This window comes from Oncorhynchus mykiss, chromosome 23, assembly GCF_013265735.2.
Source record: "Oncorhynchus mykiss isolate Arlee chromosome 23, USDA_OmykA_1.1, whole genome shotgun sequence".
Lineage (NCBI taxonomy): Eukaryota > Metazoa > Chordata > Actinopteri > Salmoniformes > Salmonidae > Oncorhynchus > Oncorhynchus mykiss.
The window spans coordinates 15,863,755-15,874,687 of NC_048587.1; the positions used below are offsets into that span (position 1 = coordinate 15,863,755).

At 42.2% G+C, this 10,933-nt stretch overlaps 1 protein-coding gene across 1 annotated transcript; it reads right to left on the reverse strand.

Annotated features, from left to right (window-relative positions):
- Positions 1 to 1,316: 1,316 nt before the first annotated feature.
- LOC110502333 (calmodulin-1) lies at positions 1,317 to 5,297 on the reverse strand. The gene is made up of 6 exons (XM_021580278.2): positions 5,168 to 5,297; positions 4,343 to 4,373; positions 2,430 to 2,573; positions 2,231 to 2,337; positions 2,017 to 2,152; positions 1,317 to 1,922 (listed from the first exon to the last, which is right to left on the reverse strand). The coding sequence occupies exons 1-6, from the start codon at positions 5,168 to 5,170 to the stop codon at positions 1,894 to 1,896; spliced, it is 450 nt and encodes a 149-aa protein (XP_021435953.1). The 5' UTR covers positions 5,171 to 5,297; the 3' UTR covers positions 1,317 to 1,893.
- Positions 5,298 to 10,933: the final 5,636 nt, after the last annotated feature.

The following is a 10,933-nucleotide window of genomic DNA, read 5'->3' on the forward strand; positions in this document are numbered from 1 at the left end:
CTTAATAAATCAAGTTAATAGTTATTAGACACATCTTCTCAGAGGGTTATGGCCCTGTTGAGTAATTTGTGTAAGACCCCTTTATTATAAGCACCTGTTTCTAGTGGCCTAGTCCAAACTCCCTTCTCAGATCACATACAGCTGAGTGATGCAGTGTAAGTATAAACCAAAGCTAAAGATCTAGACAGCCTGCTAAGATTGTGGGAGCAGGAGCAGACTATTGTATTTCTGCCTCATTGTTAGGCTACATGGGACATATGATTCAAAGGAGCCAGGAATTCATGTTTAAACGAGTCAAGGGAGTCTCATGTCATGTGACACTGAGGCTGTGTTTACACAGGCAGCACAATTCTGATATTTTTCCACTAATTGGTATTTTGACTAATCAGATCAGTGTTTTTTTTTTTCAATAACAAAATCTGAGTTTGGCTGTGTACACGCAGCCGAAGAGACATGCTAAAAAAGGGACCCACACAATCTAATGATTAATCTCGAATCCCAAAATCAAATGTCACGAGACAAATGTTTAATCATATTCGTACCTCAGCCCCTAACCCCCCCAAATTGTAACTGTGCATAGTGGTAGTTACTTGACACTGAGGAAATAGCTGTGATAATGCCAAAGCTTGTGCTGCGCTGCATACTAGCTAGCCTCAAGGTGAAACAGAACTGATGAGTAACTCACGTTGGCCATAACACTAAATGTTATTGCAATCCTATTCCCATGCTGCCTTTCTAGATCCAAGAGCTGCTTCTCCATGCCATGAACAGTACTTCAAATTGACTAGTAGCTAGCATGTCACTATGCAGTGTGGCAAGGGTATAGGCTCAGGAAGCATGGGTGAGCTCCACAATGAGCTTTATCATTGAAATAAACATTTAGCATATCTGTAAACAAACTCTTTGTTTAACCTAAAAATAACTTGCAGTTCATTTTATTGCCTTGGCGTTTTGACCTGAAGTGTTATTCAGGCATTCGTGCCAAATAAGATGAGGCAGTCAGTGTCTGCCTGGTACTGAGCCAACATCACACGATGCATCTATTTACAAAAGGGTCTGGACATGTGTTAATCTAATGGAATACTATTAGAAAGAAAAGCTTTTGATCCCATTGTCCTTTTATTTAAAGGACAATAGGAATTAGAGCTGAATGTTCCAAGGCATTGGCTGATGCTCATTTTCACTGCTCAGGGACCTTACATGGGTACATTAGTAAACCACTTTCATGTTGGTTTCTTTGCAAAAGGAGAATCTTTCATAGACAAAATTAACTTAAACTATTACAGCTGAGAAAACAATGTTCAAATCTGGGTAAATTGTAAATTTTATTGGAAAACAAAAATATACAACTTGGAATGAATTAGTTGAAGCACGGCCAAAGGCCATAAAAGAATAGTGAGTAAAACATTAAAAAGCATAGTAAGATTAAAACAAAGTTGTTTTCTGGTATAGAACAGCAGATACAAAAAGAGTTTGTACGAGTATCTAGAAGATACACCAGTCATTTTTTGCAGTAGTGCAATGCTGAGAGATTTCATATACTTTGTCCGTAGTCCATGCAGTGTTGACTCCTCTACACTGTTTCCATTCCAACAGTGTTGCCAAGTGACAACCAGCTGACAGGTCTCCACCGTCACCACGCATCTGGAGCTGAGCAGATGTGACGGTTCTAAGCTCTGGCCAATCCCTGGGGCTGCGACGGGCATTCCTTATTAAAACCGTGCCGTCACTCCAAAACACGATGACAGCAAAAGAAAGGGACATGGGGACTCAGAGCCTATGCAGTTTACATGCAGTTCCTTTGGACAGCAGGGAGGGCTATTAAGATTTTACAGATAAATTACAAAGAAAAAAAGGCAAGTTATTTATATAAGAAATATCTGTACAAGGCCTTCACTTCGCTGTCATCATTTGTACGAACTCTGCAAATGATAAAAAGGTCAACGTTAGTTTGACACCATCCAAGAACAAAGAAAATCTAAATTGAGAAAATGTTAAATAATATGTTGTACCAACCTTCATAGTTGACCTGGCCATCACCATCAATGTCTGCTTCTCTAATCATCTCATCAACTTCTTCATCAGTCAGCTTCTCCCCAAGGTTTGTCATCACGTGGCGCAGCTCAGCAGCACTGATGTAACCGTTCCCATCCTAGAGCAGAGCACACGTACGTCAGAGCACTGTCCCACACCCAAACACCTTGTCAGGATGAATGCAGATATGTGTTACCTTGTCGAAGACGCGGAATGCTTCTCTGATCTCCTCCTCACTGTCTGTGTCCTTCATCTTCCTCGCCATCATGGTCAGGAACTCTGGGAAGTCTATCGTTCCATTACCTGGGAGGGAGAAGAAACACGTTTAGGACATCTCTTCAGTGACTGCACGCATCTAGTCTCAACAGGAAGTTGTGAAAGAGCTGGCTTCTCACCATCAGCATCCACCTCGTTGATCATGTCCTGCAGCTCAGCCTCTGTGGGGTTTTGGCCCAGAGAGCGCATGACAGTGCCCAGCTCTTTGGTGGTGATGGTGCCATCGCCATCCTTGTCAAAGAGCGAGAAAGCCTCTTTGAACTCTGCAGAGAGATAAACAGAAACTGAGGCCTTCCTCTTGAACTGACAACAGGGGAAGTGACTCCTCAGATACAGGAAACCCAAAAAGGCTAGTAGTAAAAAAAAAGTTGCACAATTAAATAACTATTGCCTGTAAAATTCTCTAGCAATATACCCCACCCTAAACTCTATCCTGCTATAAAATTGTGATTAAGACATGTGGGAACAAGTCAGAGCTCTAGAAAGAGTTTCAAACTTGGCACAGAATGAATGACAAGCAGTCTATCGTGATAGCCAGTGGTCTTGCTGTGCAAAGTCTGCAATTAGTCATGGCTTGCAACAGCTTGTCAGCATAGTGAACCACAATTAGGCCTGCAGTTGAGGATCCTTTGCTATAAGTAGGAACTTCCTTTGTTGCAGGAGTACTGTGTAATAAATAGACCTGCCAGTGTCAGGATACCCTCACAGGGGTCAAACAAAAATAACCATGACAACACAATTGCCTCCACTTTACCAAAGCACTAACAGATGCCGCCCCCCCCCCCCCCCCTTTAAAATGGACAGCGTCAGTATTGCAGTTTAACAAAAGTCCAGCCCAGAAAGACAATTCCCATAGAGAAATCACATTTAAATTCCTAATAAGACACTCGTCACCGTCATGGACAAAACTCCCATTGCATTAAATAAAACATCCCTGAGGCAGAGTCCCCAACCCAAGATTTTCCAGAGCATGTTCACAAGATATTGCGGTCTGTCCAATGCGCAGGCGATCCAGTAAAACCTAATCTAGAAAGATTGCAAACCACGAAATGTCATGCAGTAGATTACGTTGAAAACACGGGTCAGCCATCTAGGCCACAGTCTAGTTATTTTCTAGCATAAAGTTTGAAATCCTCTGTACAAAACAGGGGATACTTCCCTACAATTACAATATTCAAACCACACCCCAAATGAGATGCATGTTGTCAGCAACCCCCATCTGAACTAGACTTTACACATTAAAAGCTTACACCACTGAAAGAACGCAAGTCTACATTGTGAAAAGGTAAATATAAATCTAAAAGATATGTTTCCCAGTTGATATACAAAACATGTTGGGAGTGTCATTAGTCAAGTTCTCCAGAAGCAAAGTCACTTTCTACATCATGATGCAAAACACATGGTGGCAAGTGACACTGCTTTTTGAAAATCTTACATCTTGAAAACTTGACTGCTGACATGCAGAACATGTTCGGACTAACAGCAGACTAAGAAAATATGGAAAGATGTCAGTTAACGCAAGTTGACTTGACCACTGTCCTGGGGGGGGGGGGGGGGGGGGGGGGGCACTTGAACTTGCCAACTTCTCCATGAGTTAGTTTTTTTTTCTGTAGAAAAAGGTTTTGCATACACTGGTCATGTTACAGACTCAAGATTCCAATTGAACTTAGTCTCACTGTGCTTGCCAGCCTTCCTGCCATGAACTAGCTAGCAGAATGTCATCCAACAAGGAGAGGACACACCCAGGTCAAAGGCTGCAACCAGCAGTTGAGCAAGAGGTGGGACCAGATGATCCCTTTAAGATTTGATCATTTATGACATGGAAATCATAAAAAGCATGTTGAGTTGCTTGCCATGAGGGAGTCCTTTAGACCCAAGGCTAGAAAGCCTGCCCATTCATTATCGTTTTATGACCAGCTTGTCCCGATGCAAGCCTTAAAAGGCAAAAATATAAATCCAATGCCGAGTAGGTGGGGGGATCCAGTGGGCCACGTTCCAGGGTAGGGGACAGACGAGTGCAATGCTGTCTTACCGGCAATCTGCTCCTCTGTCAGCTGATCAGCCTGGGGGGAATAGATGTTATAATTATAACAGATGAGCCACCACTTAACATATGTTAACTAACCGACTAGTGGTGATGGCAACTGGCTTGCATTAACTTAAAACGTTAATTCTGAATCCATCATCAACTGACCATCTACAGTAGAGTTAGCTAACTACAGTAGCTAGTGAACCTACCCTAGCAGTTTTAGCTTTAACGTTAGCGAGTCAAATTAGCCAACACAAATACATAACGTCAACTAACGTTACACGACAGCAAGTACCGGAAGCAAATTCGAGAATGCTCTTTAAACTAGAGATTACAAATTTGATGGCTAGATACTAGCCAAGACAGAACAGTAACGTTAAGCCATGTAGCTATCCGGCTAACGTGACCTATTCTAACTTCAAGTAGTTAGCAAGCTAGCTATTGAATGTTCCTAGCCAACCGCAAATTGGCGGTAATCTTAGCTAACTAACTTCGGCTACATACAGTAACGTCAGGCTTTTTAACGTTAGTCAGCGTCAGCTGCTTTCTAATATGACGTTAACTAATGTAACAAGCTGCCAACATTTTACAGTCACTAGCTAGCTAAGTTATTATATTAACTTCCTGCAAGATATTAAATAATGCTGAAGTATCGAACTCACGACGACGGCCAGCAAAATGTATGCGCCAGCACGCAGGTTCGCCTATTCAGACAGCATGGCTGTCAAGCCCAAGTAACTAAGTACTTTTGTCGAGAAAAAAAAACTGAAGGACGACAACTACTGAACCATATAGCGAGGAGGGAAAAAATGAATTCGGTTCACTTACCATTGCGATATAGTAGCAGCAGGTTTTTTACGACGCTTAGCAAGGAGATATAGACGCAGCTTAAAGTTACAACCTCACGGAATGCACTAGCAGAGAGTTTGACGCGCCTTTAACCGTTGTACTTTAACTCCTCCCCCATTTGCGATCCCTCCGCCAACCTCCTTTCTCCTAATTTACTAAATTAGCACAAACACACATTTATTGAGATTAATTGTAAAATTATTTGTAAAATGACCTAAACTCTGTTAATATTTCACCGACATGAATTTATATGCCATATTTAAACATAAAAAGTGGCTTTAGAAGATGGACTGGCCAGCTGCGCATGTATACTTTCTGCTAGTCAGTGATATGTCTTGCGCGGCACAAGACGTAGATGGATGAAATAGCGATCTCTGATTGGTGTGTTTGTACCTGCAATGCGTCACTCCCTTGGTCTTGCATTGCCGCTGCATTGTAGTCCACACATACATCGCATTTGCAATAAGCACATAATTGTACCTGTGTAGGAATAATTTCGTAGATGGAATATCATACATAGCAGATGGAAATTACATGCATTCCGTTTCAGAGAGCTCAAAGTATACATAGCACAGACTCCATGGTCCACTTTTCCTGGTGGGGACGGTTTTATAAAAAGGGAGTGCCAGCCTTCAACACATTGTCTTATATTTCTATGCTCTCTTCAATCTCCATGTTGTGGCACATATGCCACACCAAGCTCTATTACTTAAAAAAACGTATATATAAAATATATTTAAAAAAAAAATTGGGATGTTATTTTATGACAACTGTATTTATTTATTTTGCTCCTTTGCACTCCATTATTTCTCTCTCTATTGTGCACATTCTTCCACTGCAAATCAACCATTCCAGTGTTTTACTTGCTATATTTACTTCACCACCATGGCCTTTTTTTTGCCTTTACCTCCCTTATCTCACCTCACTTGCTCATTGGGGATTAATATCATGAGCAGGGCCAGCTTTAGCATTTTGGGGGCCCTAAGTGAGATTTGGTTGGCCCTCTGCACATTTTGCTATGACTTATGCCATGATACAGTATCTGAGTGAGAGTGACTAACAAAATCAATGGGAGACCCGTAGTGGTCAGGACACCTGGGCATGTGCCCTGCGTGCCTAGTCGGTATTCGGCCATGATTATTGTTAGCTGACATGGCTTATTAAGTGACTGTCAGTGATTGACATAACAAGAGAAAAATGACTGATGCACAACCAAATTTTGAACTTGCACATTGTGTATTCTACTATTCTAACTCTCAACAGTAAGTTGAGACCCTGACTAGTAAATTGAGGCCCCCTGGCGATCTGGGTCCCTAAGCGACCGCTTATTTCACTTATGCAGCTTACTAGATTCTCAGGTCTAATTGAGTTGGTAGTGAGGATGGTCGTATCTGATATCCTGATTTCTTATGTTTGGCTGCTCTCCTTTCTCCCACTTGCCACCTGTCTCTGTCCCTGTCCCTATCCCACTTGAGCCACAGGGCAAGGGGAGGATGGAAACTTAGGCTGAGGAGGATTTGAAGAACCAGTGAAGATGTAACAGCATCTCTATCTCTCTACCCCAAGTCACCTCGCTCGGTCTCTTTGACTGACGGTCAAAGGTCTAGTGAAATGTCCTCTTCCTGGAGAGAGCATGAGATCATGCGAATGCTGCCTGTTGTTTCTAATATTGTTCTGTCAGACACTTTGTGTTGGTGACATACTGTAAATGAAAGCAGAATCATCAGAAAATATGGTTTCACTATATTCACTAGATTCTGTTCTGTTCAGAGATGAACCGTGATCTTGTAAGCAGTTCCAATGTCACCTCCCAGGTTTTTCTCGACCTAATATGGAACACAATGGAGTCTATTCAGTAAAATCTGTTTTTCTGCAACAGGATTTTACTCCCAGTGCAGATTATGTTAGTCTGAAGGAGATGGCACAAATGCCTAAATCTGTCACAGGGACCAGATAAACTGGGATCTGTGTGTGTGTGTGCACAGAATACAGAATATGTATGGGTTTATGTTTTTGGTTTCATTACATTTACATGGACTAGTTTATGCCTTTTGTGTGCACACGTGCACATGTATTCCTATGCGCTAGCCCAGTAATCTCCACATTTATGTCATGTTACCTCTCCTCTGCATGGTATGAATGTTTGGTGCGAGAGTCAGACCTTATCTGCAACAGGCAACTCATCCCAGGACACACTCCTTCAGATAGCTGCTCTTGGTCTCACACCATCAGGCCAAGGGTCATGTGTAGGGGAGGCAGGGCCGTCGCCAGGGACTCTGGTACTGTGTCCTCCACTCCATCTTCACGTCGTGCCTAGATACGAGTTGGTATTGTTCTTCTACACAAGCTGTACAGTTTCACTGGCACAAGTGGCATGTGAGGAGTTCCAGAGGTAAAAGCAGGTGACACATATGAGAGCATGTTTACCTGTGTAACTAGAAGACGTTGTCATCACTCATGTATGAGGGCTTTGTAATGCACCTGTTGGCTCCATGCCAGGAGGGAGGGTCACCTTTCATGATGGGGAATAGTTGTAGTGTGCGTAATATGGATGTGAATAGGTATTATAATTTGTGGTGTGTGCGTGCATGTGTGTTTTTTTTGTGTGTGTTTGTGTGTTGTATGAATGTAAAATGCATGCATTTTTTATGACTGAAGGCAATTTGGCTGTGTCTAAGAGAGACGTCTCCTTGGAGAGTTCCTAATTGCAATTGGTGATCCTGCCAGAAGGCCTCCACTGGTCAAAGGTGATGTGGAGGAGAAGTATACTCCCAGTGAGTATGAATGGTTACTTCAGAGATGCAGCTCTTTATGGTTTTATGAATGTGTGATAACAGCATTATCCATGTAACTAAGGTTCAACACAACGGGCTTATGGCAGAAACCAACCGACCAACACAGGCCTAAATAGCTACATGTTACAGAGCAATGACTTGTTGCATGCACAATTACATAATCATGAGCCAAATATGATTAATGCCTTCAAATCTGATAAGAGGATTTAGCATTGCTGGTTTTCCCAAGCTATTTCAATCATGCTCTGATGAAATGGATATGATCACACAGTACATGCTCAGTGTTGAATCCTTTGAATCCTTCTAATTTGGTCTGCTCTGGACCTTTCTCGATCTGTGAGTGTCTTTGTAGCTCAAGTCATCTGCTGGCATTTTTATTTGAGGTGATCAGAAGGACAACACCACTTAGAAACTGTCCAACTGAATACCTGCTGTTGATCTTGGCGCTCAGCTCTCTCGTTCTCTTGATCTCTCGTTCTCACTTTCTCTCTCCCCCCTCGCCCTCTTTCTGGCGTGGCTCCAGGTGTCTGCTGCAGTCTGAGTAGTATTCCCTGTTCAAACACTGCAGCCTTCAGTTCAGTACCAGATTATACTGTGCCGGATAAAAGTAGGCGATCAAGGTACTTGTCATATTTTCATCTTCAATGCTTAATTCCTTTATTACAAATACACGTTTTTTACTGGGATTTCTTTACTAGAACTTGATGTTTCTTCATTCAGGTGTCAGTAGTGTTGTTTGCCATGTAATGCCTCAATGACTCTTTGTAGCTTTTTCCTATAAATATTCTGAACAGGACTTCGACATTATCTGTGTTTCGCGTCATCCAGAGGACGATAGCAAGAGGAACTGTGGCTGCGCAGAGGTTATGCAGGGGTAGTGTGGGGGGTGGTGGAAGGGGGCTCCACATTCAGGAAGTAGGTTGGGGAGTGCAGTGGCAGGGCCCTGCCCTTGACCCTAGCGTAGCTGGCTCTGTGTGGGACAGGCCTCTCTGCAGTGCTGGGACCTGTGGGACTCAGGTGATCTCATCTTGCAGGGGGGCAACACACTGCACGCTGCAGCCACTTCCTAAGAAGCCAGGGCTGCAGTCTGAGCAGGTGGCTGCTGTGCTACTGTGCTATTCAGTTCAGCCACCCACAAAACAAATGTGATTGATCAGCCTCTCCGCTGCCCCTGTGTGGGTAACTCACTGCTGACACCTATTGATGGAAAAGAGTATAACACCTCCACATGATGGGAATGGTCAAAGTATGGCAGTACTGTAAATACTGATGGGTATTAACAACTATAGCCGGGCAGATATACGTTTCACCATCTGTGCCTCTCTGTAACATGGATGGCTGGTGAAACATGCTTCCCCCTTTAAACATGCTACCGTCTTTGTTTTCTTATTGACTAGAGGGCAGGTCATTGTCTGGTTCATGACTTCAGTGATTAGAACGTCTCGGCCAAGGGATATTATTATGCATTTCGTTTATTTTGTAACATTGAGATGTATTATGATTACTATTGTATGCATTCCATAGGTTTAAGGCAAAGGAGACTCCCCTGTATGACTAAAATGGCATGCGACGTGTGTACTACTCTCACCGACCGGTAGTTAATAAAATCTCTAATTGGATTCAAGCGTTTGTCATTTGTTCGCTGTGTCTTCACAACCATCAAGACTCAGAACCCGACAATACCCTCCACCACAATGCTAAGTCCAACACAAAGCTGTGGACATTACACTCTGAAGTACAACAGTAGATGGACTGAAGGTTAAATAGAGGATCCCACAACCTGTTGTCTGATAAATCAAATGATGAATCCATTGCTTTACATTGTATGTACAAATATGTGACAATGCTCACTCTGTAATAATAATAATAATAATAATAATAATAATAATAATAATAATAATACAATGTGCTTTACACATGAATATAATAACTATAATAAAAACAAGGAACAGAAAGCATGAGGTTTCACAGGGGAAAGAGTTAAGGCTCAAAAGTTTGGACACACCTACTCACAGGGTTTTACTTTATTTTTACTTTGTAGAATAATAGTGAAGACATTACAACTATGAAATAACACATATGGAATCATGTGTTAACCAAAAAAAGTGTTAAACAAATATTTTTGTTGTTGTTGAGATTTTAGATTGTTGAAATTAGCCACCCTTTGCCTTGACTGCCAATAGTCTGCAATGCTTTCTCTCAACCAGCTTCGCCTGGAATGCTTTTCCAACAGTCTTCCAACAGAGTTCACACATATGCTGAGCACTTGTTGGCTGCTTTTCCTTTACTCTGCGGTCCAACTCATCCCAAACCATCTCAATTGGGTTGAGGTTGGGTGATTGTGGAGGCCAGGTCATCTGATACAGCACTCCATCACTCTCCTTCTTGGTCAAATTGTCCTTACACAGTCTGGAGGTGAGTTTTATATTTGAGATTCTTCAAAAGTAGCCATTCTTTGCCTTAATGACAGCTTTGCACACTCTTGGCATTCTCTCAACCAGCTTCATGAGGTAGTCACCTGTAATGCATTTTAATTAACAGATGTGCCTTGTTAAAAGTTAATTTGGGGAATTTCTTTCCTTCTTAATGCGTTTGAGCCAATCAGTTGTGTTATGACAAGGTAGGGGTTCTATACAGAAGATAGCCCTATTTGGTGAAAGACCAAGTCCATATTATGGCAAGAACAGCTCAAATAGGAAAAGAGAATCAACAGTCCATCATTACTTTAAGACATGAAGGTCAGTCAATTCGGAAAATGTCAAGAACTTTGAAAGTTTCAAGTGCAGTCGCAAAAGACATCCAGCGTTTTGATGGAACTGGCTCTCATGAGGACCGTCACAGGAAGACCCAGAGTTACCTCTGCTGCAGATGATACATTCATTAGAGTTACCAGCCAGAAATTGTAGCCCAAATAAATGTGTCGGAGTGTTCAAGTAACAGACATATCTCA